General features: G+C 45.2%; 1 protein-coding gene across 10 annotated transcripts in view; it reads right to left on the minus strand.

The window, feature by feature from the left end:
- AFF3 (AF4/FMR2 family member 3) overlaps window positions 1-25,863 on the minus strand; it is a 618,492-nt gene that overhangs the window by 41,268 nt on the left and 551,361 nt on the right. For all 10 annotated transcript variants that reach the window (XR_004352729.1, XM_032652346.1, XM_032652348.1 and 7 more), the window contains 3 exons: window positions 14,001-14,187; window positions 5,973-7,052; window positions 1,297-1,421 (listed from right to left, as the gene is read on the minus strand). Coding sequence is in view for 9 of the 10 variants with exons in the window: in XM_032652346.1 (XP_032508237.1) it covers window positions 1,297-1,421; window positions 5,973-7,052; window positions 14,001-14,187 (1,392 nt within the window). In the remaining variant the exon portion in view is untranslated. The remainder of the gene's footprint in view (window positions 1-1,296; window positions 1,422-5,972; window positions 7,053-14,000; window positions 14,188-25,863) is intronic.

Genomic DNA, 25,863 nt, shown 5'->3' on the forward strand with positions numbered 1-25,863 from the left:
TTTTATGTGTTGCACTGAAACATTAATCTCCCCTTAAAAATTCTATGTACACTGTCAGGGAGAGTGAGGAGTGTCTTAGCAGAGGATAAAGTGGTTTCTGAGCTGTGCTATTTCTAAATGGAAAGGACTTCTATGACTGATGATAAGCTGCTCCCTTATAATAAATATCTGGGACCTGGCTTTGCTAGGAAGCCTTTGTCACAGAGGGGATTCAGTGCCATGTGGGTCTCTCTGGAACCCCTTGAGAGGAGGGACTGGGTGGCCGTTTCGCCTTGGAGACCCAGATCCTGTCTGTCACCGCAAATTCAGTCTACACCCAATGCCTTTAGGTGTGTCATATGGAGATTCTGCTCGTTTATATTTTTCATTGGTGTAATAAGCTTATTCAGTTTGTAAGTTTTCAGAGTGGAGGGTGTGTTTTTGAAAGGACAGAACTGTGTGCAACTAGTAACTGGTCTTTTGTTATAAAGAAGTACTTCCAGCGCACCTGGAGCTGTGACAAGAAGCACACGTCCAGGCATACTGGTTAGTCTTGGGTTAAACCAAGGGAAAGGAGTCTGCATGGGACAGGCTGGGACCTGGGACCCTCTGCTGCAGTGCTTGCACCTGGACAAACATCTCCTTGAGCCACAAAATACAAAGAAACTACAAGGGACTAAAAATAACTGCATGCACAAGGCAGTCGGAACAAATTATGAACAAGATACAAAAAGACCAAAAACCCAACTGCCACTTCTGAGGAGTCCGGAGCAAAAATGCAGGGTGTCAGAAGCAAAAGTAGGTTACTGCGCACGCCCCCTGCACTTGGCGCCAACAAGGGGGTGAGCAGACCTCCTAAGCCACCCCTCCAGCCTGGCCCCACCCTACCCTCACCCCATTTAAGGAATCAGCTGGCCCCGCCCTAGGAAGGAATCAGACCCCTGGCCCCACCCTACCCTCACCCCATTTAAGGAATCAGCTGGCCCCGCCCTAGGAAGGAATCAGACCCCTGGCCCCACCCTACCTTCACCCCATTTAAGCAATCAGCTTGCCCCCCATCAGACAGCGTGCAAGGGAATCTGTTACTTGTCTTTGTTCCCTCGTGCTACAGCATGAGCCCCAGTAAAGCCTTGTCTGAATTTCTTGTCTGGCCTCTTATCAATTTCTATTGATTAAGGAGCCCAAGAGGCTTGGTAGGCAACATGGAGACCCAGAGCAGAGCAGTCACTCAAAAATCCGACTCTCCCCCGGTAGGCATGTGCCTCTCAGACCCAGACACGCCTCCAGCTCCCTCTGCCTTCCTGGGAGCCTGAGTACCTGTTGACGTTCACGTTGCAATGGTTTGCGGACAAAGTACTGCTGGCGGACGCAGTGAGTCGTGAAGAGCTCTCCTTCTCTCCCTGAGCCTTCCTGATCTCCCGGCAGTCATCTTCGCTGTCACACTGCATGGGAAGAAGCAAAAGCCAGTCAGCTTTGGATTTCAAGGGATCACAGCGAGCTCCCATCGCCAACCAGCTCATCTGGGCTTCTCTGGACAACATCCTGAGCATCAATGTGGCTGCAGCATTCTCGGCCCTGGCCTGGGTTCCCCATCAGTGACTCCGTGAACAAGGAAGAAATCTGTCAGCTTACTGAGAGGAAAAAGCGTGACACGAAGATCACCAGTGAACACTTCTTTACCAACAGGCAGATTCCACCCTCCCAAGAAGACCTGTTCTGGAGTCCCACTGGAGCTTCAGCATCCCTCCCTTCGGCATTTCTTGGTACCCAAACAAGGCACAGCGACCTATCCTGGGCTTAATGTTGTAAGGGCAGTGACAAGCTCGGACCTTTCTTTTGAAATTCATGGCCTCAAAGGACATTTTTATAAAACAGTAGTTTGACCGGATTCTCGTTTTCCACGATTGCATTTAACCTAGGCGTGCACTAGGGTGTGATACACGAATTCCATTTTTGGTGAGATCGCAGCAACACAGTACAGGCACATTCAGGGCTCTCAGCAGAGCTTTCCAGGAGACAAGCTCCGGCACCAAAGATAGAGAAATTTTGACCTTCTCTCTCTAGCTGGGATTGTTACACAGCCTCAACTGCAAGGACCCCAGCAGCTCACGCTGAAACTGTGCCCGCAATGAGGGTCCAAGCCAAAGCTCTGAACCCGCAGTTCTGGCTTCCAGGGCTCTGGCAGGGCTAGACTCTGCACCCTGGGCAGCCAGGTCTGTGGTGTCCCATCTCCAGCACCCAAAACTGAGGGCTTCACACCCCAGATACTGAGTAAAGAGTGCTGTGAAAATGTTCTTTCACTTCTCTGTGTGAGTTTAATGATGATTCAGTAGATTTCATGAGGAGAGCTGAATGTGAGACTTAGTGTAAATGAAGTTTTGTAAGTTAAAATAAAAAAGCCCATGAATAATAAAATTATTTAAATACAGAATACTATGGAATATACATGTATATGTTTTTGCACATCTCTCTATCTACATATACCTATACAGCTATATATATTTCCAATCTATCTGTATGTTTATCAATTTCTATCTCTGAAATACCTCTCTCTCTCTCTTTCCATCAGCCTGTCCATTTATCCATCCATCTCCAGATGACTGGCTGATTCACTCATTAATCAATTAATCACCTGGGGACTGAGGGACAAGTCAATCCAACGAGTAAGGGGGAGGGCAGGGTATGAGAGGAAAACAGAAGGAAAGAGGGTAGGTATGCAGTGAGCTAACCCGCATTACTGCATTATATCATGTGAATCTGACAACACCCCTGCAAAGATGTCACCATTTTACAAACAAAGAAACTGAAGTCCACAGAATGGAAGGTCACCCAGGAGGCCAGGGCTGACTGCGTGATTTGCGGGGTTCAGTGCAAAATGAAAATGCTGGGAGCCTTGTTCCAAAAGCAGGAAAAGATGCTTGATGTCAGTCTTGGTGATGATTTTTTTGGATTTAACACCAAAAACAAAGGCAACAAAAGCAAAAAATAAACAAGTGGGACTACATTAAACTAAAAGGCTTCTGTACAGCAGAGGGAACCATCAACAAAATGAAAAAGCAACCTACTGAATCGGAGAAAATATTTCTAAATCGTATATCCGAGAAGGGATTAATACCCAAAATATATAAAGAACTCATACAATTCAACAGCAAAGAAACAAACAAAAAAATCCAGTTGAAAAACGGGCAGAGGATCTGATTAGACATTTTCTAAAGAAGACATACAGACGGCCAACAGGTACATGAAAAGATGCTCAACATCACTAATCATCAGAGAAATGCAAATCAAAACCACAACGAGATAGCACCTCATACCTTTCAGGATGGCTATTATCAAAAAAACTAAAACTAATAAGTCTGTGAGGATGTGGATCAAAGGGAACCCTTGTGCACTGTTGGTGGGAAGGTAAATTGCTGCAGCCACTGTGGAAACAGGATGGAGGTTGCTCAGAAAATTCAAATAGAACTACCACATGATCCAGCAATCCCACTTCTGGGTATTTATCCAAAGAAAACAAAAACACTCATTTGAAAACATATCTGCACCCCCATGTTCACTGCAGCATTATTTACAGCGGCCAAGACGAGGAAGCCAATGTCCGCGGCTAGACAGATGGATAAGGGTACTGCGGCATATATGTGCGTACAACAGAAGAAGGAAGCCTGCCATTTGCAACAACACAGATGGACCTAGAGGGGATTATGATAAGTGAAATAAGTCGGACAGAGAAAGACAAACACCTTACGACCTCACTGACATGCGGAATCTAAAAACAGAAACCAAACCTCCTCCCAGCTTATGCTGTCAGACTGCTGACTGCCTGGGGTTGTGGGGAGTACAAAATGGATGAATGAGGTCAAAAGGTACAAATTTCTGGTTATAAAATGAATAAGTCATGGGGACGTAATGTAATATACAGCATGGTGACTATAGTTAATAATACCGTGGTGCATATTTGACAGTAGCTAGGAGAGGAGATCTTGAAAGTTCTCACCAGGAGGAAAAGAAATTTGTAACTATGGAGAGTGACGGATGTTAACTGGACTTACTGTGGTCATCATTTTGCAATACTTATAAACCAATATCAAATCATTATATTATACCTCAAAAAAAAAAAAGCAAGCAGCTAAAGACTAACATTATAAAGTACTAAAGTCGGAAACATTTTCTTGTCTTTCGTGTCTTTCAAAGTCTCTCTCTTGACCTGTCACGCTGTGGTTATTTGCTATTTCACATTGTGCTCCTTGAGGCATGGGGATACCTGGGGGGCACGTGTAGACACTCCCAAGTACCGGGGGCCTGGGCCTGCGACAGGGCGCTTGTGCGCAGCCCACCAGTGAAGGGCTTCCCCCGCCAGCCAGTTGTGGAACCCACGGGTCAAGGGGTGAGGAAGTCCAGTTAGGCATTTCCCCTTCCCCAAGGCCAACTGGCAACCCCTTGCGGATTGGACTGCAATCTCCCCTGGAGGACCCCTCAGTACTGGGATTGGGGGTGGGGAGATGCCCACGCTGACCCTGACCCTCATTAGGCCTGTGCCTTGGCCCCTGGATGAGGATGAGGATGGGGATGCTACACAGGGCTAGGAGTGCAAAGGGGCCACGGGGCAGGCAGAACCTGTCCTGGGAAATGGGCAGGAGGTGGGACCGCGCAGGCTCTATCGTCCCATCGCACTTCACTTACTAAACACAAATTCAAAAATAAAATGAAGAATTCCAAGATGGCAACCGCAAGCATTAAACTCCAAGGACAGAGCCCTCTGAGCAGGGGCCCTGTGGGGAAGATACTGCACAAACCTCATGCTGACTTCTTACTGACTCCAGGGGAGACCCTGGAGCCACAGACCCAGGCTTCATTCCTGGCTCTGCCCTTTCTCACTATGTGAACCTGGGGCAAGTCCCTTTAGGCACTCTGAGCCTCAGTTTCCTCATCTGTAAAATGGGCATGACGATAATATTTGCTTCATAAAGTTGTAAGGACTTTATAAATGACTTAATATGTACAAAAACAGCATCCCTCATGGGGACGTATATACGTGTTAACTGTTGTGAATGATTTTCTCCTAAATTTGGGACCATCCACAACGACTACCATCTTTGGCTTGTCACGCATTGTGTTTTCCACTGTGGTCCAAGTTACTTTTGAAGATGTAGTAACAGGAGGGAATAAAAATCCTCAAAATTGGTTTAAAATTATCATTAAATTATTCCTGTGCTCAAAAATCTTCAAAAACGGCCAAATGGCCGAGCGTCTGGGTCTGCTTCCTGACAAACGTCCTGCTCTCCGAGTACTTGAGCTGCCTGTCTCACTTCGTTCAACCCGCCTTTGTTCAGCTTGCTTCCCTCCTTTGGCGCCTCCTCATCCCTGACCCTCTGATTACTCAAAAGTCCCTCCTCCTGAGGGCCCTGTTCCCAGCCCAACGCCACCACAAAGTTCTCCTGATCAATGCCACGGGAGCGCCAGGCGCTGGCTCTGATGCACCAGGCTGGTGTGCCCTCCCAGGGCCCCGTCGTCCACGGTCCCCACTAGGCACTTCCGGATTCACGCCTCACCCCAGTCACAGCCTTACTAAACTCTCTGAGGCTGCTGGCTTCTAAAGTCAATGAACGATCCCACCCCTTCCAGCAAAGAATGGGGTTCACCCATATTTTTTCTCACAGGCCCAGCCTCCAGCTTGCCTCTGCACATACACTCAGGGAAGATTTCCCGTTCGCCTACTTCCACATGCAGTGAGACGGACCTTAATTATCTGTAACACGGGAATAATAAGGATACTTCCCTCATTGGGCAGTGCTAAGGATTTAGCTGAGTTAATACATGTCAAGTACTTACAGAGGTATCTGGCATACATAAAGTGCTCTATGAACATTTGTTGAGGAAAGTCACATAAAACTCCTGCTCTGGGAACATTCTAGACCAGCAGACCGGCTGCCCACAAGTTCAGGGAGAGCCCTCCCTCCCGCCGTGCCCTCAGCCCCTCGGGTTTCCAGGCCTACCTTGCGTTTCCTCTTGGATTTTGGCAAAGCCTTTTCTGCGGGCGCATCGGATGCGTGGCTCGGCGGGGCGCTTTCAGTGTCCTTGGCCGCGGGAGCGCTCAAGACCCCCGGCTCCTGGGGCAGGTGTTCTGGGATCCTGGACAGGAGGGTCAGGTCAATTTTGACCCAGAGTGACCTGACCTCGTCACTGTCCTTCAACGGGGAGAGAAGTTCATTGCGGCCGAAGGGGACCAGTGTGTAGAACTGCTCTTCCAGCTCCTTGGCAATGTCGCTGGTGGTCCTGGCGTTGATAGAGCCCACAGGGGCCCGTGGGCCGCCACCGCTGCTGCTGCTGGCAGCCTCCTTCAGCCTCGGGTCGTTCCCGGAGGCGGCAGTGGCCTTGGACAGAGGGTAGTCCTCTTGCTCTGACTCCAGGTCCGAGTCCGCGGAGGAGGACGACGAGGACGACTCGGTCTCGATGAACTCCTTGGATTTGGGGACGATCCGGCTCAGCCCCCGCGTGCGGCGCTTCTCGCCGGTTACGGCCGAGCGCAGCTCCTTGCGGTGGCTGGTCCTACTGTTGCCGCAGGGCCGGGGCTTGGGGGGCTCCGGGGGGATCCCCGCGCTCGCCCCCAGCGCGTCCGCGGCTGCGGGCTCCTCGGGCCGGTGGCTATTGTCGCCGGCGGAGGTCCTCTCGGTGCGCCGCGTGGGTTTCTTGCCCGCGGACCTCCGGGCAGGCGCGGGCGCGCTCTCGGCGGGCGCACCGGCCACCGCGGGCGGCGGGGCGGCGGCGGTCACGGCCACGGCCACGGCCGCGGGCGGGGACTTCTGCTTCACCCCTTTGCTCCCCGGGGCCTTGTTCGCGGTCCTCGGCCTCTGCTCCTCCTTGCAGGCGCTCTTGATGTCCTTGTCTCTCAGGCTGGTCGGGCAGACGTTGTCGGGAAGCTTCCCGCAGTCTGGCGCTTCGTCCTTCACCGGGGTGTAGTATTGATTGCCCTCCGGCCCGTGGCTTTCATTTTGGATCAGGATAGGAGGCTTGTGGGGATTAACTTTGTTTAGCCATTTATCCAGCTGCCACTTGTTAGAGGACGCTGGTTCGGCCTAAAAGCAGAAAACCAGCAACAAACAAATATCTTTTATGATGGGCTCAGTTAAAAGGGGCCTGGCTGTTTTCCTCTTGACTTAGGGCAGACAATGGATGGGCTGGAAACACAAGGAACATGGAAGCTGTAGGTGTGTGCAGCATCAGTGGGCACACAGGATGCAGAGATGCTGTCCGCTTCCCGGTCCCCGGCACTGAAATGCCAGTACAGCAGCTGGAGGCCTATTTGGAAAATAAGGGGATGCACTATGCTTCATTAGGACCCCTTTCCAACATTTCTGAGGGTTATACAATGTATATATTTTTATATTTATACAGACACACATAAACTTGAGAGTCCACAAAAGTTAACTGGGGTGTAGTTTGGAGACCCTGAGTGTTAAAGCACTCATTTTTTGTGAGACTTAAAATATGGGGAGGGGGCGGAATTAGAAAAGGGGACTGAGTGGAAACTAAACTCCCAAAGAACTACCTGTACGTGCCCAGTGCACTTTGATGGCTAGACTTGGTTCGTCCATCCTCAACCTGCATCCATCACACTTTGCCCGAAACATTTCAGATGAGGAGGTGACAATGGAAACCTTTCCTGCAAGCAGTTTTGCTACCTTAAAGCAAATCCTGGACATTTCAAGTTTTAAACTCTGGCCCATAGATGGGCTCCGGGGGTGGGTGGGTGGGTGGGTGGGGGCGGTGGTGGGGACTTGGGTGGGGGCAGGTCAGTGAATGCCCTGTAACAGAATGTGAAATGTCACGTAGACGCATTTTTCGAGGAGAGGGACATAGCTTTCATTCATATCTCTAGGCAGCTACGTCTTATTCAAAGGTTAAGAACGGATGCTTTTACAGGGAGTAAATGTTGTTGATTTCTAATAAAAGTCCATTTATCCAGCATCTGTGATTATTAATAGAAAAGAAGTATATTGATAAGTATAGAACTTTAGCTAGAGTATTATCAATTTGTGAATATAGGTGAAATGGGGAAAATTTTTGAAGTGATTAAGGTGATGTATTTTTCCTTCCCTATGGTCTCTACCCTACGAATTCATGGCTTCTGATGATCCAGGGAAAGACTAAATACCAGCCGAAAATAAAGAATCGGCTTAGCTTTGCACTTCAAACTTGGTTGGTTAAAGCCCAGAGCGAGTCAGGCGCCCTTGTAGGCGAAAACCACTGTTTTCTAACATAATAATTTCTTAAAGCTTCCTTTCACGTATCAAGATTTGGTTCTCAACAGTGAGGTTGGTATTAAGAGCAGAACTTGGGGCATAGCCACATGCAGCAAGGATCTTGGGGCAGGGGAGGGAGGGGAGGGCAGTAATATTAGACCCAAGGGTCCTGGCTGAGTCTGGAGGCATCTGGAGCACAGCTTAGGGAGATGGGAAGCCTTTAATGGGCCGGCAGGGCCTGGGGCCAAGATGAAGTGGCCACAGAGTGTGGGCACCAGGCACTGGAGCTGTGGCAGGGACCGTGGACATCCTGCTGGTTCCCCCAAAACAGATGAGACTGTCTACACTTCAGGGAACCACAGCGCAGGGTGTCCAGGGACTGGGAATGACAAGAGACCTTTCAGTGGAGGCCAGCATGGGGATTCCAGGCCCTTTCCTTGGCACCCTGAGGAAGGGGCGCCTCCCCCAGGGATACAGGTGTGGAAGGGGAATCTCTGATGACCCTGATAGGGAGTCTGCTGTCTGACTTAACTTTCTGCTTCATTTGCTTTCATGCCATCCAAAGGACCAGGGCTCCCAAAGCAAGAGGCAAAAGAACAAAACGATACATCTTTTTTTGCACCTCTGAGTTGTCCTGTGTAAATTCTGACCTCGCTTTAATTTGGCTTCTCCAGAGACAGGGGACAATGGAACCTGCAGAGCACACCTGACCTGGTCCATCCTGCGACAGTGACGCAAGAGAGGAAGCAGGGCAGCAGGGCCTCTTCTTCGCCAAGGGGAAGCTCTCGCCTGCCCTGAGATTAGCCAGGTGTGGTTGAAGGCTACTTTGGTGGCAAACACAGCTATGGCTCTGAGGCTGTCTCCTCCCCACCCCATTTCTCTCGGACCACCGGTGAGTCAGTGACTTCCGTGCCTCAGTTTCCCCAGATAAATGGGGCCCAGTAATAAGAATGGATGCTGAAGCGGCCTTGCAGAAGGGGACACACACGGGGAGAGGGTGGACCATTTATGGCAGAGCCTGCCACTCACACTGGCCCCAGCGCCACGTCTCACGCTAGCTTGCCCTCATCCCCAGCAGCCTGGGCCTCCCACACCTCACATCTCTTATGTGGGAGAACACAGACGTGTGCCTGGAGCTAAAACACAGTGGCTCACAGGGAGACTCCCACTAAAACTTCCTGGAGGGAGCGTTAACAGTGAAGGGAGAACTGAAGCACTTGAGTGTGGCCCCACTGCCTGATGTGCTCTAGGGTCATTTTTTCTGCTCTTCACAGCTGAAGAAATGAGGCTGAAGGACCATTTTCAACACATCACTGAATCACATTCTCTTTCTCAAAGGATCTACAAGGGCCTCCCCTTGCCCCTCCAACAAAAATCCAAATTCCTCGGGCATCCATCATCTAACAGCCATCTTTCCTTGCCAGAACACCTACAATGTGCTCCCATTTTATATGTATCATCTACCTGAATCCATACAGGTAAGAAATACTGTCGCCCCTAGTTTGTAGATGGGGCTCAGAGAGGTTAAGTGAAATGTCCAAAGCTGCAGAGCTACCAGGCACCACCAAGGCTAAACCCACATTTGTCTGGGCTTAAAGACCAGATTCTCTCCCCTGCTGCCTTGCCAGTCTCCCATTACTCTCTGGTGTAGCCTCACGAAAGAGGGACCTCGTTTCTTTTGAGGAATGTCAGTCTTCAACCTAAAATGATAGACTTAGATTGATTTTTGGAGACACCACTAACTCTCCAAATAACACCTGTGGCCTTCTGTTATCCTTAATGCATCATCTTTTGATGTCCATAGCCATTTCATGTATATAAATCTTGTGTCTTCAACAAAGCCAAACACTGCTTTCCAGCAGGGGCCAGGTCTCTGCTTCTTTGTATCCCTCGCAGGACCCGTAACAGGTTAGGGGGACAGCATGCTATGACTCTGCTCCTACCAATAATGACTCACAATGAGCTGTCACTCCACTTGTATCACTTATTCCTCAGAACAACGTCACAGATTAGAAGGCATGGGATTATCTGCCATTTCGGGGATGAAACAATTGTGGCCAAGGAAGCTCAAACAGCCAAGAATTAGGTGGCAGGGGAGGAGGGTGAACTCAGGGCTTGGGGTTCCTTTCCTGCCACGCTGCTGGCTCTGGTCCATTTCCTGAGCTGTCCATCAGGGTTTCTGCCCAGTGCATTTGATTGTTTCCTGGCTTGCTGCCTTGTATTTCCATCCAGGACTCTCCTCTCTGATCAATCTTCCCTCTGATCAGTGTATAAGCTCTCCACCGTGTACTTTAGTCTCCACTTCATCTATACCCTTCAGAGCACCCACTGCCACATACCCCACAGATGCCTAATTAAGAAGCCTGTTGAATCAATGAATAACTTGTATCGTGTACCTGCTGATTTTCAAGAACAATCTAGGGCAGCATTTTCCAAAGTGTGCTTTGAGTTCATATATCCCATAAAGAAAAGTTTCCGTGGTCAGATACATTTGGGAAATGCCACAATGGAGAACACCATTTACATGAGCAAAATTAAGGGCTGAATGATGCCCTACGGTAAAGAAACAGGTGAAACCTACTTTATTCTGGATCTCCTCAAAATCCTGTGACCAGGCTCTTTCTTGTCCCTGCAGCATCCTTTACTTGGGGAACACCGGTCTAAGGAGCTCTGTGTGCTGGTGTAAACGTGCTAACTGAAGGGCGAGGCGCTTCCCCCTGTGAAGCTCTGGCGTGAAAGGATGTCCCAGGCCAGGAAAGAAGATACAACTCAAATGAAAACAATTAGGCTGGGGAGAAGCAAGCAAACGTCAGGCCACCGAGAGGGGATCTGCAGTGACGGAAATACTGTTTTCGGGGTCTCTTCCGTGCTAGCTTGCAGACAAGGGCTTATACTATGGTGATTCATGAGAAATGCAGTGGCTTTCTACAGCCACGGCCATAAACAACAGCTCGTATGAAACTCAGGAGAGCCAAGTGGGTGTCCAGTGCTGGACGTTGAGGGGGAGAATACAGGTGTCTTGGGATATCATGAGGGTCTCCTGCTTGATAACAGGAGGGCTTCAGGATACTTCCAGGAAGGAAAGGAGGGCCACAAATGTTCTGCTGCAAAGCAACGTGAACAGGTCTTCACAAGGGAATGTGAGGTGTGTGGCTATAAAGAGCTGGATTGTCCTGTGGCGGGGAAGGAAAAGGGGTCTCACTGCTCTCTTTAAGGGGTCCTGGGCCAGCTTGGCCAGAAGAAAGCAGAGATGCCGTGGAGGCTCAGCAGGTCATGCTTCCCCTCTTCGCGACTTTCATTCTGCAAACTCACTGTATTTTTCTAATTTCTTTTTTTTTTTGGCCATGCCACACGGCTTCTGGGATCTTAGCTCCCAGACCAGGGATCACACCCGCGCCCTTGGCAGTGAAAACGCGGAGTCCCAACCACTGGACTACCAGGGAATTCCCTCATTGTATTTCTGAAGGGTGTGTCTCTCTAGTCACCTTGGGAAAAATGTTAAAAGAAACCTTACTTTTATTCCAAGGAATACATTCCTTTCCAGCAGAAAGAAGTCACCTGCAGTGTGGCTACATCTCTTTGTCACTCCTGCACTCCCTCTGCATAGAGAAGCCAGGAGTTGAAAGCTACACGCGGCCTCAGGCAACTTAAACTTTGAGGCCTGTGTTACCAGACTCCCCTCCTTCTCCTCAGCTAGGGGCCTCTGGTAGCTGCTGGAAGAAACAAGAAACCGCAAGTGCTTCCTTTCATCACCCAAGAGTTCAGGTCTTTGTAATTATCTCAGTGACATTTAGAGAGAATCTGCTTAAAGCCGTTTATAGCTGTACTTCTCCGAGGCTGCTTTCAGCCTCACCTAGAAACTCCAGGAGTCACATTTCAGCATGCAAATGAGACTCAACTTTCCTGAATTTAACCTTCAAAGTCACAAAGAGCCTGGGGTGGAGGTAACATTCACAGACCCTAACGCTTTTAATCTACCGCCACTGTCCCCCCTGGCTCTTGCGATGTCCCTGGAACCCAGTTCTTTCTACTAAATATTCTGGAGTTTTTCAACAAATTAGAGCATAAAGCTGGCTCTGAAGAAGCCCGGTTAACGCCTCTGTTTTATTTAACCCCTGTATTTTTCTTTGTTTCAAATTACTCCCATTAGAATATCAGCTCTGTGAAGACAGGAACCTTCTCTGTCAGCTCATTGCTGTCTCTCAGGGCCAAGCATCATACCTGTGGCAGAGACTCAATAGATCTTCGTCGAAGGAACACTAAATGAGTGAATGAATGAATGAAATGATGAAGAAGGAAAAATAATTTAGCTTCTGGGAAAAGTCAGGATTATATCAACATATGGCTTTTATAGGTTAATGTTGCCAAGGGCCTTCCCCTTAAATAGGGAGATAGGGATAGAAAGACAGGTAGGGAAAGGGAGAGAGACAGAGAGAGACAGAGACACAGGTACACAAGCTGGAAACATGGGTCTTGCTGGCCCTTAAAGGTGCTTCTGGGGACTTCCCTGGGGGTCCAGTGGTTAAGACTCCACACTTCCACTTCAGGGGTCACAGGAACTAAGATCTGCACGCATTGCCGTGTGGCCAAAAAAAAAAAAAAAAAAAAAAACCCAAAAACCTCTCACCGCCAAGGTCTGCATATGTGGGTTTGGTTTCATTTTTTTTTTTTGCGGTACGCAGGCCTCTCACTGCTGTGGCCTCTCCCGTTGCGGAGCACAGGCTCCGGACGCGCAGGCTCAGCGGCCATGGCTCACGGGCCCAGCCACTCCGCGGCATGTGGGATCTTCCTGGACCGGGGCACGAACCCGTGTCCCCTGCATTGGCAGGCGGACTCTCAACCACTGTGCCACCAGGGAAGCCCTTGGTTTCATTTTAGAGCATATTTAGAAATTTGGGCCCAGAGTGGTACAGAAGGTCGTAGGTAAAAAGTTAAATCAAATGTTTATACACTCAAGAAGAAGCATATTTTATTCCCTCTTTAGAAATCAAAGTCTACCCTTACAGATCCAGGGACTAGAGAAGGGTGCTCTCAACCCTCTCTCAAGAATCCATGCTCTGAATTGCTATTAAATTTTCCCCTTTTTCCCCTTTAAAGTAGAAGTAGCAATGGCTTTTATTAGGACCTTATAATATTTTTATACGAGGCACCTAAATCTTCCACACAGATACTCATCATAGCTATAAAAGTTTTCATTAGTATTTGTAAGTTGATGCTAACTTTCCTTTTTATATTTTCACAAAGAAAACAAAGGAGGTTTTATTCATATTTATAGCCCTTGTTCTCCTAATCTGTGATGAACTGAAAAAAGGTAAGATCCTAACCATGTCTAATCCACAAAACTCCTTTCCCCGTGATTTACGGGGGCTCACACTTCCAGGCGGGGAGCTGCCCTGTCTGCTTATTGCCTCGGCTGACCCTTAGGGAGACCCGATCCTCAGGTTATTTCCAGTCAGTGATGTTTACAGCATACTTGGAAAGTTCTGGAAGTCAAGATAGAGAATTTTGGGACCATAAGAGATGAAGTTTCTAGACTTCAAAGGAAGCTCTGTGATTAGGAGGACTGTGAGGAGGGGCTGGGGGAAATGAGCCTAAACCAACCCCGGCAGGCTGCCAGGAGGTGGTGGCCTAGAGAGGTCATGGCGCCTCGCAGGCCAGTGTCATAGCACTGAGGCTGGAGGAGCAGGAGGTGTGAGACCACACTCGGAGGAAGACTGACCTCGCTCACCGGGTCGGGGAGAAGCAGGCAGGGGAGGCGCTCAGAGGCCAGCGTGTCCTTACCTCAGGGCTGGAGTAGTGGGGAGGCTTGCTGCCCTCACTCTCGCTGGAGCTGCTCTCGGTCTCTGAGTCAGATCCCGAGCTGCTCTCCGAGTCGCTGGAGGAACTGCTGCCGCTGCTGCTGCTGCCGCTGCTGCTGCCCTTGCTGGAGGGCACGGAGGCCCTGCAGTTGGCCTGCGGGAGGCCGGCACTGTCAGCCCACGAGGCCCCGGGAAGGAAAGGGGAGGAAAGCCAAGTGAGCAAACACACATACACCACCGAGCGAGCTGTTGTTCCACCAGCCTGCGCATCTGTCAGCGTCACCTGAAGCTCCAGAGCCACTGTCAAGGTCAAAGCAGCCTCACAGTTAAAACAATGGATGCACAGAAATTAAATTGGGAGTGAAAGTCAGTGCCACTTGGTAATCAGGCGCTCGTCAGTGAGACTAGTTTGTGTGACCACTTTAGAGGGGAAGGTGGTGTAATTGCAGAAGGACTGTTTCTATTTTGCTCCTATTTCTGGGAATGGCTTTTCAAATGCATTCCTGATTCCAATCACCGACAAAAAGGCAAGGAAATCTAAAATGCTTGAAATATTTTGTAAAGAACGAAAATGCCTGTTTGCTTTATTTTAGGAAGTGGGCTGTGAGGAAGGGCACAGTGTCCTGCTCTGTGCTCTCACGGCCTGCTGGAAGGTTCCGGAGACGGCGGGACCGACAAAGTTGTCTTGCTTCCCACCTCTTCCTGCCCACAGAGTCGAGTTCTGTAGTCTTTACAGGAGCCGGCTTGCTGTATAAACAGTAATTTTCCTTTGAGCCCTTTATTAAAGAACTGAAGATCCCTCACTCACACACTTTTAAATATCCTAGACTTTAAAATTCAACCCCAGTACAGTGGCTTATAGCAATACTATTTTGAATTATACTCGATGTTCGTATCCCTGCTGAAATTTGCCAGAAAGTTACATACTCAAATTATAGACTCAAAGAGAACAGGAAACATGGACACTTCTCATGGTAATTAATTAACCACAAAAATTCAAATCACACACATCCACCCAAACAGTGAGCCAAAGAGAAAGTTTCAATACTCACATAATAGTCAACATCTTCAAAGTCCTTTATTAATTGCATTGAAACACACCTGACTGTTTTTTTGAGGTCAAGCTCTAAACCCAGAAAATGCAGTGACCACTTTTTAAATGTCGAGTCAGCAAATATCTGCTTGCCCCTTCCAGCTGGGACCACTGCTTCAACAGGATGAATGCGAGTGAAGGCCCAGGGCTGAGGGAGCTTGTCAGAGAGTTTATGGTCTCAAGTGCAAATCAGCCAGGACAAGGTAAAGGGCCCTTTTCACCCGCCCCTTAAATCTTTGACAAATGCTTTGCTCAAGGACAGAGTCTCATAAATCCTCAGTGTTGGGGCAGGGGTGGTGGTGGGGGGTGTTGTTTAAAACTCACTGGAACCTTGCTTCTCCCAGAGGAATGACAAGACAAGAAACTATCTTACAGGATGTACCTGAAAGTCAAAGCACTGTTTTGAACTGCAGGCTTAGGGAAAAATGGAGTTTGAACATAACCTTCCCTAGTGGTTTCTATTTCTTCTGCCAATGTCATGGTCCATACCTACTGTCTGACAAAATTCTTCAACGTCAGACAACATCTGCACCTTTACGCCTTGCCTGAGCCGCAACAATTCCTTTTCCAGCCTGCTGTTCTGGTGTTGAGTGAGGGATCCTGGATCTTTTTACAGAGGCTGGGAAGGGACGGTTAGTGATCAAAGGGTTGTAATATTTCTCTCTTCCCTTATGAACTAAAATCCATCTTTCCTGGCAGCTGAGTCGACATGGCTACTATCAATGGAGTCATTAAAAAAAAAAAAAAAAGGTTATTAGATTGTGACTGAACACGAACGGCTGGGATCCATGTTAACAGTGTGTCAGGAAGTCCCCCAAACACTGGGGGAAGACTCCAAAAACAAACAGACAAAAACCCACCCCAACCCAAACAAACCAACCAAAACGTAAAAACTCCCCAGAGCCAAGCAACACATGGTGGAGGAAAGAGGTCTGTCTCCCCGCCACACCCTGGAATGACATTTGCTGAAGACCAGGAAACTAAGAGAAATAAAGAACATTTTGGTTGGTTTTACATGATGGTCAAAGGCTTTGATCACCAAGCGGTACATTCCCGCACTTTCATTCCGACAACAAAGGACACTGAAGCCACTGCTGTGTGCACCTGGTTGCTGTGTTTGCGGCAGAGGCAGCAATGTGTGTGCAGTTCCCTGGGGCTTGCACCGCCAAGTGACTCTCTTTTGAAAAGCTGCCCTTTAATTTCTGGGAAAACGTCCATTAAACAGTTCCTGTGCCGCCTTCCTTTTCTGACTGCTGTCCTATCGTAATGAGACCCACTAGCCCAGCGAGACAGAGTCTCTGATCTGAATTAGATTGGCAGAAAAGCCTCAGAGTTTTATGTTTTCCTTCCTTAAATTAGGAAATTGACTTAAAACGACAGTTTTACTGGCGTAATTATTATTTGTTTTTGAAACCGTCGGGAGGGCCAAGAATTTCAGGTTTTCCTCCTGCTTTGCTTTGAAGCGCTGTGAGGCCCCAGTCCTCTGGAGTCAGGGCTGAATACATTCATGTTTCAATGGTCCCGGTGGAGACAGTGTCGCTGGAAGCAATCCACGTCAAGGATGGGGGCAGGCTTGTGTGCAAGGGCTCTGGTGGTTCCAGTTGTGGGATCAAGATAACTACCCCTACCTGCAGAAAGCCTGCTCCATTAACTAGACTTTTTGTGGGTCTCTGGGGGACAGCTGGTCATTCAGGACTCGGCACAATGACTGCTCTCACCATGAGCGCGTGCAGTTGCTTTGCCTCTGCTGGGGGAGCTGCAGCAGCCAGGGTGGCAGAATAAAGAAGCGGGGGATGGTCATCACTGCAGATGAGAACTAACAGAAGGATGGGCTCAGTTAAGCCAGGAAGGCTCTTTGGAGTCATGGAATCAAGAAGATGGAAAAAGACATATCAGACAGACCCTCCTGAAAGAAGACTTTAAGCTTTATATATTTAAAATTGCAAAGTTTGGTGTGCTTACTAGTTGTCACGTTTCCATACCAAAGACGCTAACAATTCTTTCAACTTAATATAAAAAGCAACTTTTTTCTGAAATGATAACATGGATTGATTGACATGATGACACAGCATTGGACAATTTTTAGGAGAGTTCTTGGACCCTCTGCTATTTGAGGAACATGGTGCCACTGAAAACGTGTGGGCATGAAAACATCATTGAGGTCGTGGAATAAAAGGCTTTGTGTCACCAAACTTAGCACAGTGCCTGGGAATAATAGGTATTCACCTGTGATTACGAAATGAAAGAATCAATAGAAAAAAGTCTATCACTAGGTTAATGAGTTAAAGGAAAAAGGATTTAACCTTTCAAAAAGGTTACAATCTCTTTTTTCCAATAAAAAAACACTTAAGGGGATTTCAGCCCCTCTTGTGCTTTTCCAATGTTAACACCACTTCCTTGCACAGAATGTCTTTAAATGTACTCTAGATTTCATCTGCTATATAATATGAGCCCAGTTCTCCCCTGGATGGTTTATTTACTTCTGGTATTTTGATTTCATGAAATGTTTTGCTGGTTTTGTGAGTGGCCAAGACCAAATCCACATTTGGGAGAGTCCCAGCTTTATTCTAAATGATCTGCTTCCTGTGTTCCCTCCTTTGGCTGCAGTGACACATTCTTTTCCGAATCTGGCCTGGGCTGAATCTGAATACAGACAGTAAAAGAAGATGGCCGTGATGCCCAACAGCCTGTGGGCACGCCACTGGGATGGACGAAAGGTTAATAATTAGAAGAGGTCCCAGCTCCCTCTCATTCAACACTCCGGATGAACTCAACACATGCTTGATTTCTAAAGTGTAATCAGCGCCCTGGCAATGGTGTTCCTTTACTTGTTGGCATCTCTATTGACATGAACTGATCTAAAATTATAATCACATAATGAGACATGGAAATGGAAAGCTGGCACAAGGAGCTTCACTGATAGGACTGCTGGTCTTGTACTAAAAGTTTTTGTTAGCTCTGTAATACCTCCAGGAACAAGTCCTCTATTAAACACAGCTTTTGAACCTCTTCATGGTCTGGCCTCAATCAAGTCTTCAGCCACACCTCATAGGGTGCACCCCCAAACCTTGTCTATCATAAATTTCTCACCGTTTTGACAACCTGTGTGCCTCTGCATGTGCTATTTTCTATGCTACGAAGCCCTCTCTCCCTTTCTTCTTCTGGGTACCTCCAACTCACTCTTCAGGACTTGGTTGCAAATGTTACCCTATTCTGTAAAGTTTTTCTCAATTCCCCCAGGAAGAGTTAATATTTCCTCCCCTGAGCCCCTTAGCACATCACCTATTTTTCTTTTGTAGCCCTTACCATACTAAGGATAGGAATTATCTACTTTATCCTTGCATCCCCAGTGCTAGCAGGCACCAGGATAGGAATTATCTACTTTATCCTTGCATCCCCAGTGCTAGCAGGCGGTGCGGCGTGAATAGGCTGTCAACAACGTTCAACTGAATGAATGAAAGAAAAATGACTCTCGACGCAGTAAGTCAGTGCATTTCATTACACTATGAAACAGCCCATGAGATGTTCATTTATTCACATATGGCGTTTTTCTGTTGCCTTGGGGCTGCCAAAGATTTCATAAAACAGATGACTTAGAGAGCTACTATCTATATCACCGGTTGAAAATCCAAAACCTACAGGGGTCAGGCAAGTAGCATTAATGAGTGAAGTGTCCAGTTATAAGAGAAACAAATGCCTAACACACGATGATAAAGACAGTGGACCCTTGGCTCCCCAGTGGGAAAGTGTCAAGCTGAACAGTCCTGACTGGTCTACTGCTTCCCCAGGCCAGCGGATCTCTGCCACGCGGAGATGAGAGCCAGTGTTACCAAATCCTTCAATTTTTTTTTTCAGAGGAAGCCCCAAATCCTGATGTTTATGTCAAATCTCCTGATTTTAAAATGCTGGTAACTAATTTGAGAGTTTTTAACAATGAAAAGTTTCATTTTATTTTTTGCAATGAGACACATCTGTAGGTCAGATGAGGCCAGTGGGGTACCAGTTTGAGACCCGCTAATCTATGCCTTACTCTTACACCTACTGAAAGCCTAAGGTGGTTCCACTTAGAAGAGACACAAAGAGACCACAACCAGGAGTTTCGCCTCTCTCAGGGATTCAGGTTCGCAGGGACAAACAAGAGGTTAGCCAAATACACTTATTCTCTCAGCCCGCTTATTTAAACATCTAAAATTAAAAAAAATTACTGATTCAACAAGAAAAATCTCAAATAAACGACCTAACCGTACACTTAAAGCAACGAGAGAAAGAAGAACAAAACCCAAAGTTAGTAGAAGGAAAGGAATCATAATGATCAGAGCAGAAATAACTGAAATAGAGACAAAGAAAACAATAGCAAAGATCAAAGAAACTAAAAGCTGGTTCTTTGAGAAGATAAACGAAATTGATAAGCCTTTAGTCAGACTCATTAAGAAAAAAAGGAAGAGGACTCAAATCAATAAAATTAGAAATTAAAAAGGAGAAGTTACAACGGACACCTCAGAAATACAAAGGATCATCAGAGACTACTACAAGCAACTATATATGCCAATAAAATGGACAACCTAGAAGGAATGGACAAATTCTTAGCAAGGTATGACCTTTCAAGACTGAACCAGGAAGAAAGAGAAAATATGAACAAACCAATCACAAGTACTGAAATAGAACTGTGATTAAAACTCTTCCAACAAACAAAAGCCTAGGACCAAATGGCTTCACAGGCAAATTCGATTAAACATTTAGAGAAGAGTTAACACCTACCCTTCGGAAACTCTTCCAAAAAAACTGCAGAGGAAGGAACACTCCCAAGCTCATTCTACGAGGCCACTATCGCCTGGATACCAAAACCAGACAAAGATATAACACAAAAAGAAAATTACAGGCCAATATCACTGATGAACATAGATGCAAAAATCCTCAACAAAATACTAGCAAACTGAACCCAACAACACATTAAAAAGAATCATATAACATGATCAAGGGGGATTTATCCCAGGGATGCAAGGATTCTTCAATATACGCAAGTCAACTGATGTGATACACCACATCAACAAAAAGAAGAATAAAAACCATATGATCATCTCAATAGATGCAGAAAACGCTTTTGACAAAATTCAACACCCATTTATGATAAAAACTCTCCAGAAAGTGGGCATAGAGGGAACCTACCTAAACACTATAAAGCCCATATACTATAAACCCACAGCAAACATCATTCTCAACGGTGAAAAACTGAAAGCTTTTCCTCTAAGATCAGGAACAAGACAAGAATGTCCACTCTCGCCACTATTATTCAAAATAGTTTTGGAATTCCCAACCTTGACAATCAGAGAAGAAAAAGAAATAAAAGGAACCCAAATTGGAAAAGAAGTAAAGCTGTCACTGTTTGCAGATGACGTGATACTATACATAGAAAATCCTAAAGATGCTACCAGAAAACTGCTAGAGCTCATCAATGAACTTGGTAAAGGTGCAGGATACAAAATTAATACACAGAAATTTCTTGCATTCCTATACACTAACAGTGAAATATCAGAAAGAGAAATTAAGGAAACAATCCATTTACCATTGCATCAAAAAGAATAAAATACCCAGAAATAAACCTACATAAGGAGGCAAAAGACCTGTACTCATAAAACTGTAAGATAATGATGAAAGAAATCAAAGATGTCACAAACAGATGGAGAGATATACCATGTTCTTGGATTGGAAAAATCAATATTGTAAAAATGACTATACTACCCAAAGCAATCTACAGAGTCAATGCAATCCCTATCAAATTACCAATGGCATTTTACACAGAATTAGAACAAAAAATTTTACAATTTGTGTGGAAACACAAAAGACCACAAATAGCCATAGTAATCTTGAGAAAGAAAAATGGAGCTGATTTTAGACTATACTAGAAAGCTACAGTAATCAAAACAGTATGGTACGGGCACAAAAACAGAAATATAGAACAATGGAACAGGATAGAAAGCCCAGAGATAAACCCACGCTCCTATGGTCACCTAATCTACGACAAAGGAGGCAAGGATATACAATGGAGAAAAGACAGTCTCTTCAATAAGCAGTTCTGGGAAAACTGGACAGCTACATGTAAACAAATGAAATTAGAACACTCAAGAACATCAAACACAAAAATAAACTCAAAATGGATTAAAGACCTAAATGTAAGGCCAGATACTATAAAACTATTAGAGGGAAACATAGGCAGAACACTCTTTGACATAAATCACAGCAACATCTTTTTGATCCATCTCCTAGAGTAATGAGAATAAAAACAAAAATAAACAAATGAGACCTAATGAAACTTAAAAGCTTTTGCACAGCAAAGGAAACTATAAACAAAACGAAAAGACAACCCTCAGAATGGGAGAAAATATTTGCAAATGAAGCAACTGACAAGGGTTTAATCTCCAAAATATACAAACAGCTCATGCAACTCAATATCAACCAACAAAACAACCCATTCAAAAAATGGGTGGAAGATCTAAATAGACATTTCTCCAAAGAAGACATACAGATGGCCAAAAAGCACATGAAAAGATGCTCAACATCACTAATTATTAGAGAAATACAAATGAAAGCTACAAGGAAGTTTCACCTCACACCAGTCAGAATGGCCATCATCAAAAAATCTACAAACAATAAATGCTGGAGAGGGTGTGGAGAAAAAGGAACCCTCCTACACTGTGGGTGGGAATGTAAATAGGTACAGCCACCGTGGAGAACAGTATGAAGGTTCCTTAAAAAACTAAAAATAGAGCTACCATATGATCCAGCAATCCCACTCCTGGGCATATATCTGGAGAAAACCATAATTCGAAAAGATACATACACCCCAATGTTCACTGCAGCACTATTTACAACAGTCAGGACATGGAAGAAAGCTAAATGTCCATCAACAGAGGAATGGATAAAGAAGATGAGGTACATATATATAATACAATATTACTCAGCCATAAAAAAGAACAAAATAATGCCATTTGCAGCAACATGGATGGACCTAGAGATTTTCATACTGAGTGAAGTAAGTTAGACAGAGAAAGACAAATATCATATGATATTGCTTATATATGGAATCTAAAAAAAAATGATACAATGAACTTATTTACAAAACAGAAAGAGTCACAGAGGTACAAAACAAACCTATGGTTACCAGGGGATAAGGGGGAGGAGGGATAAATTGGGAGACTGGGATGGACATATACACACTACTATATATAAAATAGATAACTAATAAGGACCTACTGTATAGCACAGCAAACTCTACCCAATACTCTGTAATGACCTATATGGGAAAAGAATCTAAAAACGAGGGGATATATGTATATGTATAACTGAATCGACTTACTGTACACTGGGAACTAACACAACATTGTAAAGGAACTATACTCCACTAAAATTTTTTAAAAAATTTATCAAGTGGAAAGGAACCCTCTCTCAGTACTTCCAACCTCCAGCTCTGATTAATTGTATCAAAAGATGATGAATGAAACAACCAAGCAGGTCTCTTCTATAGTCACTGCCCATTTTATCACCCAGTCAAATTAGGTATTACTTAATTTAGTTAAAAACCATTATTGTGGAAATTAAGCTCTGATTTTAAAAGTCTGTGTACCAAAGCTAGAAAGAACAGGTATATAGATAGCCTTGTGAGAAAAATGACTCAAATAAGTGCGGTTCTAAAAATGTTAAGGATAAAAAGGTGGGTGGTTCTTTAAATTTATGTTCAGAGTAAATGGCATGGGGGTGAGGGATGATACTGGTGTGACCTTTGCTGAGAATTCACTTGGTGCCAGGTACCGCAGAGCCATAGCATGTGTGTTTGTGTGTGTGTGTGTGTGTGTGTGAGAGAGAGAGACAGAGAGACAGAGAGAGAGAGAGAGAGAGAGAGAGAGAGAGAGAGAGATTGAGAGAGAGAGGGAGAGAAAGAGAGAGAGAGGAGGGACTTGATAGACACTCAGCCAGGCAGAGAGCTTGGAACAGAGGAGTCACCTTCTCCCAGGAGAAAAGTGTAACTGTCAGAAACCATACAGAATCATAAAAAGTAGATGAAATCAGCTATGAGAAACTGTAATGCAAGTTACAATACCACTTGTTGACAATGCAAAAACTGCACGTTTTTCATTAATCTACAAAATCGAACAAAGAAAAGTTCTACAAATAAATCAGAAAGGAGCACCCAGACCCCAGGGGAACACAACAGCCATATCCCAACACAAAATAGCAACTCAGGACAACGGACAATACCTCCCTCGAGACCAGAGACCCTCAAGATTTCTGTAGTTGTTACTTTATGCCTTGGTCTCCTTCTTACAGGGTAGGTATTATTCTGTCTCCTTCTAGGTAGGGACAATAAGGATCCTAATAAGGGACAGAGCTGAGATTCTATTTCTAGAAATTTACCCTATGAAAATAATCAGGTATGTTTAAAAACATTTATCTACAAGGATTATGGGCTCTTATCGTATTTGCAATAGGAAAGGATTTGTAAACAACCAAAATGCCCAACACTAGGGGATTATACACCCTTATGAGAATACTTTTCAGTACTATGTAGTCATTATAAACATATTAGAGTGGGCTTCCCTGGTGGCGCAGTGGTTGAGAGTCCGCCTGCCGATGCAGGGGACACGGGTTCGTGCCCCGGTCCGGGAAGATCCCACATGCCGCGGAGCGGCTGGGCCCGTGAGCCATGGCCGCTGAGCCTGCGCGTCCAGAGCCTGTGCTCCGCAGTGGGAGAGGCCACAACAGTGAGAGGCCCACATACCGCAAAATAAACAAACAAACCAAAAATACCATATTAGAACAGAATATTTACTGTTGTGAAAAATTCTCACTCTGTATTTGTGAAGCAATGGGCTTTCCAGTCATCTGAGGGCAGAGAAATAGATCAGGACCTACTTAAGTGTTAAACCCTGCTTTTTCCCTGGGACAGAGGATGGGGTTTCGCTGACTCAGGGTTTTGCTTAAGAATCAGAGGGTCCCACTGTCTGTAAACAGGCTCTGACAAGGGATTATTAAGAACACAGACTGTGTAAGTCTTCTTGACTGGATATGTGAGGTCCAAGCGTAAAAGGATTGAGGTGTAAGTACTCCGTTACAACCTCCAAGGGCACCTGGGGTACACCCGTTCCAGCTTTGTCTCAGCTGTGTTTCTGAATTCTTTGCCAAATTAGTGGAGGACCTCACAGGATATCTGTACATGGTCTTTCCCTGACAGTCTGCTGGCTACAAAGTAGCATGATCGTAATTACATAAAAAATTTATACAGAGAACAAAACACTGTAAGGATATATACTCAAATGTTAACTGTGGATACTTTCTGATGGTGGAATTACAAGGACAAATATTTTGTGAACTTTCTTATTTTTTCCAGTTCTTCATTTTTTCACCGACAGAACATATGCTACCTTTTAAATGTCTATTTCATTGTGGAAGATGATTCTACTACTATATAATTGAATTTAGCTTGCTACTATTTTAGTTAGCATTTTGGGAAGATCTATGTTTATAGGTGAACTTGACATATATTTACATTGATCTATTTTATATTTGCGGGCAATTTTTGGCAGGTTTTGCATCACGGTGGTTTTAGCTTAAAGGAATATATGGGATAGTGTTTTACCTTTCATAGTGTTCTATCTATAAGAAAAGCTTATCTAGTATGAGAATTATCTGTTCCTTGAAAGTTTAGAACTTATCGCCAGTAATAACACCTAGTCATAAAGTCTTTTAGAATGCCAGTTCTTCGGTTTATTCTACAATTTATTTCTTGGTTTGTCCATTTCTTGTCAATTCTGTTAATTTTTTTTCAAAAAATTCTATTTAATTTATATTTTCAAGTTTATTCTACAAAATTTATATAATAGTCTCTTAAAATAAAAAATTGTATTTATTCTAAATTTTGTTTTCTCTTCCCTTTTTCTTTATTATATTTTGCCAAGGGTTTGTCTATTTTATATTATTTTCAAAGAAACAGCTCTTGATCTATATAATAATTGGACTATTTTCTGGCCTTGCTTCCTTCTACATTTTTCAGGATTACTTTACAATACTTTTATAAACTTCTTGAACTTCTTGAGTTGTTCATCTTGGCTATTTAAAAAACTATTTATTTATTTGGCTGCACTGGGTATTAGTTGCGGCACATGGGATCTTTTAGTTGCGGCATACGAGCTCTTAGTGTGGCGTGTGGGATCTAGTTCCCTGACCAGGGATCAAACGTGGGCCCCCTGCATTGGGAGCGTGGAGTCTTAGCCACTGGACCACCAGGGGAGTCCCTATCTTGGCTATTTTTATTCTTTCTTAATAACGGAAGCTTTGGGAACTATCATTTTGCCTTTGAACATTCCTATGGTTGCAGGTGATCATCCTCATTATGCTGTTTTTCATTTCTTTACTTTCTAAATAGATTGTTGTAGTAGTTTCAAATCTTCCTTTAATCAAATAGTTATTTAGAAGATTGCTCTTCAGTACCAGATGACAATTAAGAAGGATAAACATTATGTTTAGGTCCAAAAATAAGCATGGGGGATATAGTTTAGCCTATGTAAAAACTTCAGGCAGGATGGTGGCTTCAGCCTGAAGGGAGACTCCAAGGGCTCAAGTAAGACAATCTGTTAAAGGTAAGAAAAAAGGGGCAGGGAACTAGGATGGGAGTAGGGAATGGCTTGGGGAAGGGATTAAGGTCATAAAGAAGACGTGTTCAGCATGGCACATATCCTAAGGTCTCTGAACATTTCTGCTG

This window comes from Phocoena sinus, chromosome 13 (assembly GCF_008692025.1).
Source record: "Phocoena sinus isolate mPhoSin1 chromosome 13, mPhoSin1.pri, whole genome shotgun sequence".
Lineage (NCBI taxonomy): Eukaryota > Metazoa > Chordata > Mammalia > Artiodactyla > Phocoenidae > Phocoena > Phocoena sinus.